Here is an 18171-nt window from a genome sequence, read left to right as displayed (position 1 = left end):
TAGTGATCACCCTTTGGAGCGCCTTCCTATCTGCCACTGTGCAACTGGAGAACCATATACAGATGCAGTAGGTTAAGACACTCTCTATAGCACAGCGGTAAAAGGACACCAGGAGTTTTCCATCCAGTTGTTGTTTCCTTAAAAGTCTCAGATAGTACAGTCTTTGCTGGGCCTTCTTAACTTCTCCCTGCCATTAAGGAAATTCCCTCGTTCTCCTTTTTACCCTCACAATTATCCTGTGAGGTAGGAGAGACAGAAATAAAAGGTCAAAGATTAGCCAGTGAGTTTGCTGGCAGAGGGGGGATTTGAACCCCATTCAAATAGGTCTCCCTGTTCTTAGCTAACCACTGTCTGATCCTGGAGATGAAGAATGCACCTGTACACTTCTTATGCACATAAACTCTTTGCTCATGAGCTGGATGCTGCAAATAAGAGGAGACCAGGGCATATTGAGATCACTCTCAATTCAAGTCCTACCCTACCAGACTGGGTGACCTTAGACCAATTGCTCTCTTTTAGCTTAGCCTACCTCACAAGGCTGTTGTGAGGGCAATGTGGAGGAAGGAAGAAGCAAGAAAGTTGCCTTGAGCTCCTTGAAGGAAAAGCAGGATAAAAAAATGATATACTAAATGTTAACAGGTAGGTGCATGTCAATGTTTTGCTTAGATACCAGCCCAGTTTAAACAGCACTCTATGCAAACTCACACAGGTTAAGCTTCACCTCATTATGACTCTTATATTTAAATCAAGCCTGAAAGAAGGTCAAAAGACCCCCAGTGTCATCACAGCATGAACCAGCACCAGGCAATTTTCAGCACGGGCCCAGGGGCCTTTGGGATGTAGTGCAGTTCCACAGGGTCTGTAAGACAGATGTTTTATGGTTGTGGTAGCTTCAGTTCTATCATCTTGACTGGCCTCCCTCCTTTCCTTTCTACCTCCTCCTAACCCCTCCCCCTTTGCTCCCCTCCCCTTCCCCCCTGCCCCCTTTTTATTGAATGGGTTAGGTTTGGGGAGGGGGAGCTAAAAACTACATAATCTCCTCCCACCCTTCTTGGAAAACCTACTTGGAAATTTTACTGGTGCCAAAGCTTTTTAAATTGTATGTAAAGGCTTGGTTTTTAAATTGTTATTGAGCTGATTTTTACTGTATTACGTTGTTTGTATGTGAGCCGCCCTGAGCCCGGCCTTCAGCCAGCGTAGGGTGAGATATAAGCCCAAAGTAAAGTAAAAGTAAAGTGAATGGAGAGTTCTCCAAAAGTTTTTGCAGAACTGTTGCTGTTGCATTCATTTCATATAGTCAGACTGCCACCTGGGGGCCAATCCAGGTATTCTTGACTGGGATGCTTTGAATTCTGAGCAGTGCTGGAGGAAAACGTTGAGTTGCAGCAATATAATTTTTAAACTGCATTTCCATGCATTGTCAGAGGTGACAAAGAGGCATATGTGCCCCTGCAAGAGAATGCTGAGAAGATTAATGCAAGCCGAACATAATGGCCAGTGCATAGCTTGGCAGATAGAAATTGGATAGCTGTCACATTCTTCCTTCTAGGGAGAGCAAATCTTAAACAAACTGAGCCAAACTGATTGTGTGTTTGGCTCTCTCTCTGAGGATATCTCAGCTTGACTAAAGTATGTTCTGGTAAGGCAAGAGTTGCAAAAATTCAAAGGCTGCATGCTAGGGTTACTAACTCTAGGTTGGAGAAACTCCTGAAGATTTGGAGGCTGAGCCTGGAGAGGATTTACTATACTCAGTGTGGTATAGTAAGCCCAGAGTCCACTCTCCAAAGAAGCTGTTTTCTCTGGGGGAACTGATCTGTCTCCTGGAGATCTGTTGTAATGCCAGGAGATCGCCAGGCCTCCTGCTGCTGCAAGCCACCTTTCAGAAATTGAAGGCATCCTGGTAATTCTCCTTGAGTCGTGGTTAATATCAGGTAGGTCCTAATCTGGATAACCAGGTTTGATTCCCCACTCCTCCACCTGAGTGGCAGAGGCTTGTCTGGTGAACTACATTCCTGCTGGGTGATTTTAGGCCAGTCACAGTTCTCTCAGAACTCTCTCAGTCCCACCTGCCTCGCCAGGTGCCTGTTGTGGGGAGAGGAAGGGAAAGGAGCTTGTCAGCCCCCTTGAGTCTCCTTGCAGGAGAGAAAGGGGGGATATAAATCCAAACTCCTCCTCCTCTTCTTCTTCCTCTTCTTCTTCTTCTTCCTCTTCCTGTTCTTCTTCTTCCTCTTCTTCTTCCTCTTCTTCCTCTTCCTCTTCCTCTTCCTCTTCTTCTTCTTCTTCTTCTTCTTCTTCTTCTTCTCATGAACAAGCCCATTACAGATTGATCTCACAAAACTGCTGTGAGAAACAAACAGATAACAGGAAGTGTTTTTGTATTTCCTTCTCAATGTGGCTGCTTCAGTGCTGTGTGCCGCACAAAGAAAAAAAACAAAGTACCCACAAAAAGGTCTGTTAAGGTTTTCTTTGCATTTACCCACTTGTTACGGGTGCGTTGAATCTTGTTTACAACTGCACAGTGGTCACATTTGTTCACATTGTGAGTTCAGCCAGCGTTTTCAATTTGCAGTTCAGAATATGTTTTTGATATATCTTCTTGTATTCGCTCACTTTGTTCTCGCGCTCCTCGAGGGAGCTTCCTTTTTGTTTCCTTTGTATGGCTTACAATGACTATAAAAATCACCACAGCACTTGGAGTCAAAATTCCCACTGGGCACTTTGAAAGTGACAGTAAATCTCTTTGCCAAAGGGGGAGAAAGGAGTCCGTGTTTCACGCTTCATGGCTCCGTGGATTTGTAAAACAAATTTTCAGCCCTCCCAAATCTGATTCACTGAATTTGTCCCGGATGTTTTGGAAGTCTTGGGTTGCTTTTTGATTTTATTTTTGCTTCTGTAAGCTACTCTGAGTGCCAGACAGTGGAAATGTTGAAAGCAATTAAGCAGAAATATTAAAGGTTTCATGAGGCAGAGCCCATAAAGGCAGAGGTTTCAGCACCAGACACAGGAACAAAAAGTCTTTTTATAAAATCTGGCCTCACTATGTGCACATTGGGCTGCCAACCTCCAGGCAGGGTCTGGAGCTCTCCTGGAATTACAGTGGATCACCATTCGTCAGAGATCATTTTCCCTGGAGGACACAGCTCCTTGAACCCTTCGGACCATAAAACAAAAAAGAGGTCTTTGCCCGCAAGTGCCGCTCGCATATTCTGGTGCCGCATTTTTGCTCCACTAAACCTGTACCTTTTTGCCCCCTCCCCTTAGAAGAGCCCTGTTTCAAATCAGCCTCACAGCCCTCCAGATGTTATGGACTACAGTTCCCATCATTCCCTGCCAGCATCGTGCTGGCAGGGGATGATGGGAACTGTAGTCCATAACATCTGGAGGGCCACGAGTTTGACACCTGTGGTTTATAATAATGGCCAACTGGCCATGCTGGCAGGGGCTGATGGGATTTGTAGTCCATGAACATCTGGAGAGCCGCAGGTTGCAGACCCCCTACTTCTTTTATTTGTGTTTGCTTCATTTGTAACCTGCATTTCTTCCCATGGGGACCCTAAACGGCCGGCATCATTCTCCCCTCACCCCATTTCATCCTCACGACAGCCCTGGGAGGTAGGCTGGGCTGAGAGTGTGAACCACTGACACTGTGACCACTACACCACCCCCCACCCCCACCCCGTCTCTCTATTTGGGCGGCCTCCATTGAAACAAATGGAAAGCGCACACGGTCCCCACATTAAGGGAGGTTCTCGGAAAAGCGCGCGTCTGAGGAGAAAAACGGAGCAAATGGCGGGAAACTGAGGCGCCCGCTGGGCGGGGCGAAGGTGGGAGGTGGGCGGGGCCTCCTTCGCGTGCCGTGCCTTTTCCCGCGCGGGGGGAGGGGAAGGGCGGGGCGAGCGGGCACAAGACCGCCTTAAGGAGCCGGCGTGGGCCCGGCGCGCGTGTGATTGACAGGCGGCGCGGCCGGGTTTGCGTCCAGTGGGGGCGAGGGGGCGTGGCGGAGAGGGAGGCAGAAGAAGGGGGCGTGGCGGCGGGGCGGGGTTTTCGCGGCCGCCCGTTCGTTGAGGGGTCGGGAGCCCAGCGGGACGGGGGGCCATGACGGCCGAGTCGCCGCAGCAGGCCCGGGAGGGGGCCGCCGCCGCCGCCGCCGCCGAGAGCCAGGCGAGGGTGAGGCACCGGGAGGGGTCGCATTCGCTCCCCGCCACTTTTGCCGTGGGGGAGGGGCCAGGGAGAGGACAGACCCTCCCCCCTCGCCTGTCTCCTTGGGTGGGGGGGGGGGGTCTTGAGAGCTCCTGGGGTGGGTTTCCTTAGACTGGGGAGGGGGTAGTCCTCTTGGAACAGTTTCAAAAGACTCATTGGGGAGGGGGGAGAGCCAGCTGGGGGGAGGGGGACCCGGCTTTCGGCCCCTTTGAAGTTCAGCAGGCTCCTCGCAGCAGAGCTCTAGAAGTTCCTACCTGACCAAATCCCCCCTCCCCCGTTTAAAACATCTCTTCTTAATGCTTCTTTTTAGTTCTCACCCCCCCCCCCATTCCCCGCCCCCTTCCTGGCGGTGGGCTCTCTGGCTTTTCTGCCCTCGGTTGTAGGGGTGGATCCTGAGCTGCTGCTGCTGCTGCTGCTGCTGACGCTTCCTCGGGAGCAAGAAGCAAGAGGCGGAGGAGGGCTCAGCCGAAGATGAACACTGTTTTTCTTGTTCAATTTGTGCGTGTCCAGACTCGGTTTTAGGAAGTGGGGGGTAGGGTGGGGTGGAGATGCTGTTGCGCTCCTGCTGGGCTTTCCTGCCTCTTGGTTTTGCCAGCACCTGTGCTGGGACTGGGGGGAGCAGCACAAACAGCTCCAAGTGTAGTTTTATGACCATGGAAAAAGATACTGAGAAAAAAGGAACTGAGGCCCAAAGTAGTAACAACTATTTCAGGTTTGGGTTCTTCTTTAGACATTACAGGCAGGGAAGAGAAACGAAGAGTCTGGATTTATACCCCACCTTTCTCTCTTGTAAGGAGACTCAAAGTGGCCGACAAGCTCCTTTCCCTTCCTCTCCCCACAACAGACACCTTGTCAGGCAGGTGGAGCTGAGAGAGTTCACAGAGAACTGTGACTGGCCTAAGGTCACCCAGCAGGAATGTAGGAGTGTGGTTCACCAGATAAGCCTCTGCCACTCAGGTGGAGGAGTGGGGAATCAAACCCGGTTCTCCAGATTAGAATCCACCTGCTCTTAACCACTACACCACGCTGGGGTGAATGGCAGTGTGTTAATTTCACTGAGATGGTGTGATTTCAGTCCCAGATTGGACTCTTAACAATGAGAAGGGGAAAGGTTTAAACTCCCTTGATTTGGGGTGCATCCTAAATCTTGCTCCCATTATTCAACTCCCATCCCCCGCCTCTTGTGTGAACGTTTATGGTCTTCCACCATTGGAACAACCCCAGGAAGGAATTTCTCATAGATATGGGCCCCTCAGTTGGTGGTTGTTATCCACAATCCCCTTTCTCTTTCTTGCAATCCTGAAATCTCCCTCTCAACCCCCCCTCCCAAATATAGGGATGTGTGGAACTGCAGATGTCAGTTTCAGGAGTCTGTCATAAAACTGTAAGGGAAGGCCCAGGGAATGTGGAACTAAGCATAATGGGAAAGGCCAGGTTTGTTTGTTTTAGCAATATAAGGCAATTTCAAATCTGTTGCTTATGACTTTTAGTTTCAGTTGAATTTGTGTTGGAAAAATGACCTCCCCTCCCTTTCCACACTGAATGCGCTTTGGGTTTTTTTTAGCAGTTTTGCTTTTAAGAAACCTTTTGTTTAAGCTTATAGCAAAATGTTCAAACTGCATTTCTGTAACTAAGAAAAAATAGGAAGCATTTCTGTGCTCTGCCCAACCTGGTCTCCCCCCTCCCCCCCCCTTATGTGCGTAAAACTGCCCAGAGAAGGTGCCAAGTGTGGAGAGGCTCATAACCTCTTGTGCAATCCACAAACCTTAATTAATTGGCAATTAAAGCCTGAGAGGTGCCAATCCAGGAAGACAGATTCTGTTACTTCCACCAGTAGTTACAGAGGTCCTTCTGCAGTTGGGTTAGCACTAAGCCTGCTTGGATCAAGATGTTTATAACTTCTGTTGCTCACCTTCAACACCTTTTCTGTCAGGGACGGGAATTACCCTAGCACCTGCAAGTAAACACAGCCATTCACCAGGGTTGTCTAGTACCCTGGGAAATGGCTGGTTTGCTGATGATTTGTGGCAGTCATAGCCCCACACTAAGACCTGGAAGCAGTGGCACATTTACACTGTGCAAAAAAAGAGAGTAAATTATATGATCCTAATAGGGGCAAAACTACTACTGCTAGTAGACCGATTGGCAGAGTGTAACTGTGGAAATAGCAGGAAATACAGAAGAGAGGTTATTCTGGAATCCACAGTTCCTGTTGGAAAAGATAGTTGTGAACTCAAGAAGTGGAATGCTGTGAAGCAAGGGATCTCTTGAACGTGAAAATCCAGTTGTGGAGCTGGCATTAAAATTAATCTTTCCAGGAGACATTTTCAGAGGGAAAAATGCAAAATACAATGTTTTCAAACAGAATGTTGTTGATTTGAGTTTCATTTGGAGGGAAATGTATTTTCAAAAGAGAAGTATTTAATGTGTTATGTTTATTTGTTGTTTATTTACTAATTGGGCTTCATGAGTGCCCTTCCCCTTTCGGGCTCAGGGTGGCTTACAGTAATGATAGTACAATTAAAATTCCAGTCAGTTATCACCATTAAAAGCCAATATGAAACTATGAGCCTCGTGAAATTATGAGCCTCTTGTGTTCTGGTTTTCATGCATGCGTCTTTTGTTGTTGTTTGAAAGCAAACATTCAAAAAGGCATTCTTTAGTAGTTCTCTGTTGTGAAGTTTTGCGTCACTTCTAATTTTGTTTAAGGTGACTAATACTGTACCATACCGCCCTGTAATGAAAATCTGTTCATTTTTAGTGAGTTGTTTCAATGTCTGGTAAGCATCATCAAGCACTAATTTCAATGATGTCATTCAAGATGAGATTACATGATTTAATGAAGAGCAGGCAGATCTGAAACACTGCTGAGGAATGACAGTGTTTGTATTATTTAAGACGTTCTTTGCAGCTTGCCTACACATGCTAATGCCAGTTACACTTTGCTTTGGATGCCTTAGCCTGTAACTGTAGCTAGATTTTTGAAGTCCCGGAAAAGAGTTTTCCCCCTTTCTCACTGTAAAACAGCTTGGTGCAGTTCCAATACAAGGTTTTGGGTTTGACCTTTACAGCCTGCCTAAGAGACTGTCTCCTACCACTTGGTGCCTACAGTGTCCAAACTGGCACTCTGTGGCTATTCCTTCACTTAAGGTAGCCCACCTGGCCCCAGACATTTTCTGCTGGAGCTCCTACTTTGTGGAACAGGTTCCCTATGACAGTGGTGGTGAACCTATGGCACGGGTGCCAGAGGTGGCACTCAGAGCCTTCTCTGTGGGCACACACAAACAGAGTCCCCCCCCCCCCCACACACACACACATCTAGGCTGGCCTGGGCCACTGGGCTCGATTATAAGCATTAAACCTAAGATCTAGTTTTGGGGAAGCAGTGTAGGTAACCCTGGTAAGCCCTGTTAAACCACTTATTTTCATGTGAAGAACTTAAGTGCGATCCTTTACCTGGGAGTAAGCTCGGTTGCTGGCAATGGGGCTTACTTCTGAGTAAACCCTCCTAGGGTCGTGATTCCCCCGTTTGAAGAGTTGCATAGTTGCTTCAAAGCAAAGCCACCGACTACCACCAAGCTTACTCCCGAGTAACGCACGCCTCGGAGCCAACCGTTTTTTCTAAACTAAAAGCTCAAGATTCAGGTTGAATTGCCAAGTTGGCACTTTGCGATAAAGAAGTGGGTTTGGGGTTGCAATTTGGGCACTCGGTCTCGAAAAGGTTCGCCATCACTGCCCTATGAAGATGTGAGAGGTGTTTTCTTCAGACGTGTTCAAGAGGCGGCACAAGGGCATTTGCTTTCTAGTGTGTTTAATGGCACCGTTTGTCCACTTGAGGCATCGTTTTTGAGGAAGGGGTTTATTTGTGTTTTTATTTTGTTGATCTTAAGTTATAATTGTGTAAACTTCCCTGAGCCATGAGGGAAAATGAAATGTCTGTATTTTAATAAATACTTGATCCATGCCTAGTGGGCTTATCTTCTGAAACAAGGCATTACATTGGGTGTTTTCTTCGTCCTCCTAAAAATTACTGCTGGTCATTCCCCTTTTAAAACCTTGGGAATTAATAGCACCTGGTTGCTGAGCAGGGAAGCTGAATGGAATCCTGGAGACAGCTGCTTGACTCTTCGGGGTTGTCACAGGGTGGCTTTGATTCTACTGTACCGTAAAATGCCCTTGTCTGCCTAATGTTTGGATCTGTAAAATGGTCAGGAAAGACAATGGTGACTCTGTTGACCAGGTGGTTGTCAGGCAGTTTGGTGAAGCGGGTGTGGAGTTCTGCGCCTATCTGGCACCTTGTTGCGAGTGAGAAATGACAAACTGAAATGGCATGTGCAGTCAGCTTAAAATAGCTCTTCCTCAAACCCCTTCAAATTCCATGGGCTCCTTATATGTCCCCCTGTATGTGCTGCTGCTTTTGGGTGGAAACGAACACACAGGCCGCTAGCCTGCTCTCCTGTAGGCTGAGTTCTGTGGCATTTGAAGGGTTCTGTCACAGGCCTGGCTGATCTCTTCTCTATAAAGAGCGCCCAAGTCTGTTAGAAAACTGTAAGTCAGGTTAAAGTGAGAGCAGCAGGGCACAAAATGGGAGAGGCGGAATTCTCTTTCATTAAGCCCTGTTGGTGCTTGAGGACACAGGCTTTTGGTCCAGAGCAGATTATAATATTGATACTACTGACAGCATATCAGTGTGGGTGTGTGCTTGGCAGCTCTCACACCCGATCAGAGTTCTAGGCCTACAGGGAGACGGTAGAATACAGAACTGGCATTCCCTCACACTCATTTCCCAGCTACCTGCACTCAACATAGTAAAGGGGGCTTCAATGTGAATGATCATATGTACAAGAGATCCTTGTAGGAATCCACCTGAGCATATTCCTTGTTTAGAAATGGGGATGATGTGCCCGTGTAAAAGAACAGTTGAATAGGACTGAAATAAAGCACATTCACCTGAGTGTCGCTTACTTTGAATTAGAAGCCTTAAGGTGAACTTGTAACAATTTATATATTTGTAAAGCTGGCTCACCCATTCTTTTGGAACTTCTTTTTTAAATGCTTTAACAATCCGAAGGGTTCTATAACAAAATGATCTTTATTTAGGTCTTGTTCAGCCTTTGATGTGCAGTTGAGATTATCTTCTTGATGTGTTCTCTTTCTTGGCCTTGTTTTAATGTAGAACTCTGGCGTGCTTGTGAACCAGCTGAGAGAGATCACTGGAATTCACGATCCTTTAGCTCTTCACGAAACCCTGAAAGTGAGTACACTTTTGCTGGCATAAACATTAGCTGTCTTGCAGAAGTTCCTGCCACTAGTTCAGGCTTCAGTATTCTCAATTGTCTGCCTCTGTTCCCACGCACCATTTTTGTTCCCTCCTTTTAACCTTTTCTTTTCCTCCTTCCTAAAACCTTATCTTCTTTCCACTCTGCCTTTTATTTCTGAGTTGTGCTTGCCCTTCTCTCCATATCACCAGCTCTTTGTTCAACCCCCCTACCAGATCATCAGCTCTCTTCTTGCCCCCTTACCAACTCTCTCCAGATGCCCCATGATAAATGGAGGGATTTAATCCCTCCAGGATTTTTTCCCCAATTTTCAGATTTTTCTTCATGTCTAGGGGGTCTCCTGAGTCTACAGAAAATCCTGCTGAATTTGCCCCCTGTCTGCAGATTTAAGTATCCACAGGTATCTATCTGCAGATTGAAGTACTGTATATACTGGCGTATAAGACTACTTTTGAACCCTGGGAAATCATCTGTAAAGTCTGGGGTCGTCTTATATGCCAGGTACTGAGTGGGTGGTACTGAGCAGGTGGTACTCTATATTTTAACTGGAAAAGTGGGGGGGTCGTCTTATACCCCCAGTCGTCTTATACGCCGGTATATACGGGTATACGTCAGAATTAGATGTATTACATGATTGATAAAATTGTGCATTTTATCATTAATTAGGATGCTTCTGCTCCCCCTTATCCTTTCTTATTACGTTTAAACAGTAAATCGTTTTGATATTTGGATTGGATGCGTTGCTAAACAATGTTTACATTCCCAATTTGTCCTTTCTGTCATGAGGCTGCCAATTGGGATTTAAGGGAGGCTGTTGAAATGCTCACGGAGGGTCATGCGAAAGATTCAGGCCCGCCTGATTGTGCTGCAGAATCATCTGGCTATGAAGGGAGCGCTGTTCACAAACAACAAGCAACCGGTAGGTGTATTCTTCACTTGGAATGCTCTTAGCATTGGTACACCTTTTCAGGAAGGTTAGACGCAGGATGTAAAAACCCAGTCTCATAAGCTCAGTTGAGTTGTACAGACTGCTCTGGTGAGGATTAAGTGGAAGCAAATTGCTTTATTGACATATTAAAAGAATTTATACTCCCCCTTTCCTCTTGGTTCAAAACAGTTTACAGTACAGTATATTTGTTGGGGTGTTGTGGGTTTTCCAGGCTGTATGGCCGTGTTGCAGTAGCATTTTCTCCTGATGTTTCGTCTGCATCTTCAGTGAAGATGCCAGCCACAGATGCAGGCGAAACGTCAGGAGAAAATGCTACTGAAACACGGCCATACAGCCCGGAAACCACACAGCACCCCAGTGATTCTGGCCGTGAAAGCCTTCGACAGTACATACATTGTCTGCTGCTGAAATGATTAATGGGTTGATTGTATTGTCTTACACTATGTAATTCCTCTTCAGTTTCAGTGAGAACGGGAGGCTGTTAATGACATAAACCAAAAAAAATGTGATACTGGAAAGGAACCTGAAAAGTGCAATGTTTTGTAGCTATTTGACTATGTGGATGAGAACAGAACAATTGTATTAAATGAGGAAAATGAGCTTGGTTACTAGCCTGCTATTTTACTGCCTTCATGCACATGGTTCTAATCCAACACTCCACAGACATTCAGGCGTGCCCATGGAATTCATATGGAACTTTTGTTCCCTTTGGCTAGTTCTGTGGGTGAGGGGAGCAAATAAGTGTTTAACTGCCACTTTTCTGTAGAAACGAGTGTTAGGAAAAGGGTGTCTTTGCTCTGAGGGAGCACCTTTATCTCTCCTTGATACTAATAGTTGCATTTGTTTTCAGGTACTGTTGATTCCGTGGCTCATAACGAAGCTGATCTGCAGAAAGCCATCCCATTGAGAATCCAGGAGTATCCTACTCTTCACGTCATACTAAGGAATCCTAATGCAACAGAGAATGGGTATGCCATATATTTTCTCTTTTGACTCTACCTCCCTACATTTCAATAAAGGACCTTCAGTTATAAAGCATGCTGGGGGGTCATCTGCACTGTCCTTACTGACGTAGGAGGTTAAGAGCTCATGTATCTAATCTGGAGGAACTGGGTTTGATTCCCCGCTCTGCCGCCTGAGCTGTGGAGACTTATTTGGGGAATTCAGATTAGCCTGTACACTCCCACACACGCCAGCTGGGTGACCTTGGGCTAGTCACAGCTTCTCGGAGCTCTCTCAGCCCCACCTACCTCACAGGGTGTTTGTTGTGAGGGGGGAAGGGCAAGGAGATTGTAAGCCCCTTTGAGTCTCCTGCAGGAGAGAAAGGGGGGATATAAATCCAAACTCTTCTTCTTCTTCTTTTTTCACCCAAGTTTTGTTTTTGTCAACAACCTGTTCACCTCTAATACTTGTCCTACATGGTCTGTTCTGTTCCTGGAACAGATACGTCTATTTGCCATATTCCATGTAATATATTCATATAACTCGGATGTATCTGTTGCAGCAAACTTTCCCATGCGTGCATACTATGGGTGATCCACGCTGAATGAACACGGGTATCCTTCTTTCCACGCTCACACCCTCATGGAGCTGATCATGGCAGTCTTTGAACTTATCAGAATTGGTTTCTTGCTCTTAAATGCAGGAGTATGGGGGGGGGGGGAAGGAGCCATCTTTTCCAGAGGCACTTCTGCATTTCCGGATGCTTGGGAATGTCCCATCAAGAGCAGTAGAAGTGGCATTGCAGGCTAGCCCCTCAATGATGCGGCTGGCCTCTACCCGGGCCAGGGCCTTTACAGCCCTGGCCCTTGCCTGGTGGAACACTTTACCACCAGCTATCCGGGCCCTGCAGGATCTTGGAGAGTTCCGCAGGGCCTGTAAGACCGAATTGTTCCACCAGGCGTTCGGAGAGGCCGGCCACTGATGTACGCCCTCCTCTTCCCCCCTTTACACTCTGGACCCTTAACTTACAGGGCCCAACTCTCTGGGTTTGTTCTTTCCAACTTCTTGCCTATGAAGTTTTATGGAGTTTTATGCTGGATGCCGATAAATTTGTTTAATCCGCTGTTTTAATTGGGGTTTTAATGTGAATTGTTGAATTGCTATTATTGTGTTGTTCACCGCCCAGAGCCCTTTGGGGGAGGGGCGGTATATAAAAATGATTATAAATTAATTAATTAATTAAATAAATAAAAGGAGTTTGAAACAATTGGTATTACAACATGGTTCCTTCATTTTTTTGTGCGTACTGTGTTTTCTGCAGAGCTCACGAGTCATGTGTGAATGAAAGTACAAACCGTTCCAAAAGAAAGCGATGTGAGGTTTGGGGAGAGAACCTCAGCCAGAACGGGTGGAGAAGGGTGAACTACTGGCCAGTAGGAATGAAAAACATTGGAAATACTTGCTGGTTCAGTGCTGTCATACAGGTATGTTGGCACTAATATATTGGAGTGCCTTTTAGGCTTGTAGCACTAGTTAGCCTGTTCTTTTTAAGTGCAGCTTGAATGACTCCAGCTAAAGGTCCGCAAACATTTGGACTTGACTGACCCATGGGGTGATGTCACATCACAACATTTACTAACTAGGCAGACTATGTTTATGGGGGTGGTTTGCCATTGCCTTTCCCAGCCTAGAAGAATGTAGTTTCTTTTGGAGTGCTTTGATATAGTGAGCAAAAGACATATGCAAAAAGCACAGCTGCTATTATGGCTCCCACTTGCAATTTGTTTATGTGGTTCATATGTCACCTATGTATGATAAATCAACAAGTGTCACTGCTAAAAAGTTTGGCTGACATTTTGGCACCATCCTGCTGCCTTCTGTGAGATGGGGAGTGAGAACGGAGAGTTGGACCCCTGTTCATGAGGGAGGGAGAAGAGCAGGTGACTTCCCTGTAACAGAATGCAGGCATTGGAGAGGGTGAATGTACCTTGTCACAAGGGATTGTCACTAGGATGAAGGTATCCTCCAGTCCCACTGATATGAGTGGGAGAGCTGAGCACCTGAGCAATAATGCAGTCTGTGTTTTTATTGTTGTCCAAGTGCTTTCTGGTTAGGAAATGCATAACGTCTGAAGCTACCATGACAGTTGATAATTTTCGAAGGGTGATGTGTGTGCTGAACTAAGATTGCTTTGATCAAAAAAGGTAATGGTTTAATTTTCATTTTTTTTTGTCAGTCTCTTTTCCACTTGACAGAATTCCGACAGCTGGTCCTTGGCTACTCCCTTCCAGAAAGCGTACTTGAAAATTGTGTATGCCGCAGTGTAAGTGCTTTCTGAGTAACTGCAGGGTCCTCTCTCCCCCCCCCCCCCCCCCAAAAAAAAAAGATCTTGCAGTTCATTGGGCTTTGTGTAAAATTGGATAGCAGGGGACTGGATTTTGGTGCCATGTATTGGCGACTACAAATTACAGAAAATATAAAGGCTGAAGCTAGGTTCAGACTTACCTCTAGAAGCAGACAGACCTGACCCTAACCTCTCACATTTTAGTGTTCTGCGTCCGCACAGTTTTTTCTGAATGTTGCAGTGAATGCCAGATGTTCTCATGGAATAACTTTCCAGTGTGTGTAAGGAATTCCATAGAAGCAGAAATAAAAGGCTTTTTGGGTGTAAAAGACCGTTTATTCAGACATCTTAGAAAGCTCACGTACACGCCGTGGCAGGAATAAGATCTCCCGCCAGAAGCACAGGTTATAACTCTGTCCATCCCATCCCCCCTCCCGGATTCCCATGGGAACGGAGGTCTCATCTCCCTCGCAGAGATAAGGTCTCCGCCGCAGAAGCTGGCCCATCGCCCGGGTTGTGGAATGTAGTCAAGGCCAGGCGGCTGACCCGCTCATCAACACCATTGAGATCCTTTACACTCATGCCTCCCTTAAAGGACTTCTCCCCCCCAGGTTTGTGCTGGAGAGGTCGCTGATGGAAAGAAAACGAAGAAATGAAGTGAGAGCGTCAATATTTTCCGGAATAAACCCATTGATTTATACCCAGAGGAATACCCACCCAGAGAGACTAAATATTGCAAAAGCGTGTGCGATTAAAGCGAAAGTCCAGGATGGCGTCAATTGCAGTAATGCTTAACTGAGCCATCAATATAATAGTCGGTGAAGGTGCGTGCCAAGAACATCCCGGAAGCAGGGGAGACCTCCTTGAGTAAACTGGAATGGAGAGACAGGATGGATATTACTTAGAGAATTAAGAGCAACCCGAATCCAATCGGGCAGTGAACATCATCTAATCACTTTAGTAATCCTGAAAAAGGATCCCACGAATCTTTTGCCTAGTTTTGAAAATTTATGCTGCCGTCTCTGAGAGATTTTTGGTTCCGAACAAATACACTTGACCCGAAGCCGCCTGCAAAGGGAAATCGAAGCGGTGCTTATCGCTTGAAGTTTTTTTTGGGAGTCTTTAGCCTGCTGTAAGAGCAGTCTGGACCATTTTCCACCCCTCGAGCCAGAGATAGAAATCCACTGCTGAAACTCCGGAGGATTCAATGCTTCACTTGAGGAATGGTTCGCGACAGCGAGGAGGAAGGACCGACCATGACTACAGAATTTCGAAGGGGTTTTTTTTTTGTACTGCGCTATGAACACGCATTATTGTGGCGTGATTCTGCAAGCGAATTAGCTACGCACCAATGTGTCTTGGTGGTAGTTGGATGCTATTTCAACTTGTAAATACTGCTCCAGGGTTCTGTTAAGGATTTCTCTCCTGACTCACCGTCACTTTGGGCGATGGTAGAGGCGGCAACGCCGAGGCGCTAACAAACCTAGAAAAAGCTTTCCAGAACTTTGGAAAATGAATTGGGGCCCGCGGTGGGGAGACCACTATGCTATAGCGAGGGCGGAATGTTGAAGGCGATAAATATGCTGAATGAACAGGCTTGGCGCCCAACTTGGGGGCCGGAGGGATGGAAGCACATGGAAGGATGAAAATAGAGCTTGTTTAAGAAAATAAGAAGTCCACCACCACCCACACAAGACCGTGTTGCCCTGACTTTCCTGGTAAATCCGTGAAAATAAAATCCATGGAGATGAAACTTCCCAGAGGCGGGAGGCCACGGGAAGGTTTTCAACAGACCATGGGGTTTTCGGAGCGTTCTTGGCTTCCGCTTCGGCAAACAGAGCAACCTTTAATATACGTCTCAATGTCGCTAGCGTCAGCTGGCACCACCAATAGTATTGACCGGCCGAGGGCCAAATGCCAGAGTTTTTAGGAAGCCAAAATGTCCAACAGCGGAGAGCATCATGACAGGCCTCGAGCACCTGCAACTACGGAGGAGAGCGCGTTACCAACTAATCCCCATGCCGCCAAACACCACCATTCTCCAGGCGCAATTGGGGAGTCACCTTCCTCAGCTGGTAGCTCGGCGCAGCCCGCCTCCTCGAGTTCCGGTAGGAAAAGGAGAGACCAGGCCTGGGAATGGGCAGAGAAGGAGTGGGCGATCTCTGAGATCGGGTGACAGCCAGCCCCAGTGGGAGGAGGAGAGAACAGTGCGCGTGAGATGTCCGTAAGGCAGCATCACACCCCCCTCGGGTAGGCGCAAGGCGCATCCAGCCAGTTTATTGGTTTTCACGGGGAAAAAAATGGACAGATGAAAGAGAAGCGAGAAAAAAAATGCATTGCTTGAAGTTTAACCAGCGGACATCTTGAGGGGGGTGGAAGGCGGCCAAGTTCTTGTGATCCGACCAAACTTGAAAGGGGTGTTTAGCCCCCTCCAGCCAGTGGCGCCAAGTGGAGAGTGCTACTTTGATGGCCGCAGTCTCTTTATCCCCTACAGTCCAGATGAGCTCAGCCCGGAGAATTTCTTTGATAAATAAGCACGGAACCAGCCTATCATCTTTATTTTTCTGCAACAGGGCTGCCCCAAGCGCTTTGTCCGAGGCATCCACGTGAACCACAAACGGGAGATCTGGGTCAGGGTGTTTCAGGATAGGTTCGGTAGTAAAAGCAGATTTTAAAAGCTGAAAGGCTGTCTGACATTCTTTAGACCAGGGAAGGGGGGCCCCGGGCTTGGCAGTCTGTGGATCTTTGCCCTTAGTGCGTAAGAGGTCTGTGAGTGGGAGAGTCAGTTCAGCGAATTGGGGTATAAAGTCACGATAGAAATTAGCAAAACCTAGGAAAGATTGGAGTTCCTTTCGATTGGTAGGGGCAGGCCATTGGAGGACTGCATCAATCTTAGCAGGATCCATTTTTAGGCCCTCGGGCGAGATCCGGTAACCCAAATAGTCGATAGAGGTTTGGTGGAAACAGCATTTAGAAAGTTTGGCAAAGAGGGAGTTGTTGAGCAAACGTTTCAATACTTCCCGAACCAATGCTTCATGCTCTTCCATGGTTTGTGAATAAATTAAAACGTCATCTAAGTACACCACTACTCCCTTGTACAATAAATCATGGAGAACTTAGTTGATAAGGGCCATAAAAGCTCCGGGGGCCCCACTTAACCCGAATGGCATTATTAAGTATTCAAACTGTCCAAACTTTGTGTTAAATGCAGTCAAGTGTTCATAGCCTTCTGCAATTCTGACCCTGTAGTAAGCTTCTCTCAAGTCCAACTTAGTAAAGATCGTCCCTTGCCCCAATCGTCTAAAAGGTCCTTGATTAATGGCAAAGGGTATTTATTGGACAGGGAGACCGCATTGAGTCCTCGGTAATCTGTGCAGAGCCGTAAAGACCCATCTTTTTTTTTTAACAAACAATACAGGAGCAGCATGTGTGTGTTTGGTAGCCCGCCGTATGAACCCGCGAGCGAGGTTCTTGTCTAAGAAGGCACGAAGTTCCTTCTCCTCATTGGGACTCATGCGGTAGATTCTACCTTTGGGCAGTTGCGCCCCTGGCTGTATTACGATTTTGCAGTCAGTGTCTCTATGGGGTGGCAACTGATCGCATTCTTGCTCCTGAAATACTCTGGCTAAATCCTGGTAAGCCGGTGGAATGCCGGTAGAATCGGGAGCAATTAGGGCGTGCATCGCTGAGGAAGCGGGGTATGTCAGGAGAAGCCGAGTTTTCCCCAATTCATGTGTTCTCCGCAGGGAGGGTCAGTGAATTCTAAGATCCTTTCTTTCCAAATGAATTTTGGTTCATGCAACAACAACCATGGCATGCCCAGAACTATGGAGTGTTTGGCCACTGGCGCCAGAATAAAACTAATTTTCTCCCAATTGTCAGCGCAGCGGAGGAGAACGGTTGCGTTTTGAACTGGGCCGGTCCTTCGCTCCCGAGAGGACTGCCCGTCCATTTGGGTGAAGCGGTATGGGCTTAGCCAGGGGACTCGGTCTAGACCTAGTTCCTCCGCCACCTGGGGCCGCGATTAAACAATGGGAGCACCCAGAATCTACAAGGGCTGAGGCTATAATCCGAGTATGCTTAGCGGGGTTGGCCAGAAACGCTTGAATCGTAATGGGAGCGCTGCCTTCACTCACCGCGTCTGGAGTCGAACCCATGTCCATGGGGCTGAAGAAAGGCAAACAGCTGCTTCCCCTCCTCTGGAGTGCGCCTTCGGTAACTGCCTTAGAGCGAGCCTGTTGGGGGCGGCCAGTTCGCGTGGTGGCTTGGCAGATGGGGTGCGCGCGGCCGGAGCGGTTAGCTTCTGTTTTAGGGCAGTTGGCAGCTAGGTGACCGGTCCTCCGCCAGTAAAGACACAATCCCAGCCGGCGGCGGCGCTCGGAGGTGGTCTCGGTAGAGCTGCTGGAGGCTTGGCGGTAGTGCGCAGTGGTGGTGCGTAGTGGCGGGTTTTAGGCGTG

At 47.4% G+C, this 18171-nt stretch overlaps 1 protein-coding gene across 8 annotated transcripts in view; it reads left to right on the top strand.

Moving 5' to 3' along the window:
• Positions 1–4028: 4028 nt before the first annotated feature.
• Positions 4029–18171, top strand: part of USP28 (ubiquitin specific peptidase 28) — a 42075-nt gene continuing 27932 nt past the window's right edge. For all 8 annotated transcript variants that reach the window (XM_048512997.1, XM_048512996.1, XM_048512989.1 and 5 more), the window contains exons 1-6: positions 4029–4167; positions 9377–9454; positions 10266–10398; positions 11279–11396; positions 12692–12854; positions 13607–13693. In XM_048512997.1, coding sequence (XP_048368954.1) covers positions 4096–4167; positions 9377–9454; positions 10266–10398; positions 11279–11396; positions 12692–12854; positions 13607–13693 — 651 coding nt within the window. In that variant the 5' untranslated portion in view covers positions 4029–4095. The remainder of the gene's footprint in view (positions 4168–9376; positions 9455–10265; positions 10399–11278; positions 11397–12691; positions 12855–13606; positions 13694–18171) is intronic.

The sequence above is a fragment of the Sphaerodactylus townsendi genome, linkage group LG12, assembly GCF_021028975.2.
Source record: "Sphaerodactylus townsendi isolate TG3544 linkage group LG12, MPM_Stown_v2.3, whole genome shotgun sequence".
Classification (NCBI taxonomy): Eukaryota; Metazoa; Chordata; class Lepidosauria; order Squamata; family Sphaerodactylidae; genus Sphaerodactylus; species Sphaerodactylus townsendi.
This window is presented reverse-complemented; position numbering and strand designations above follow the sequence as displayed.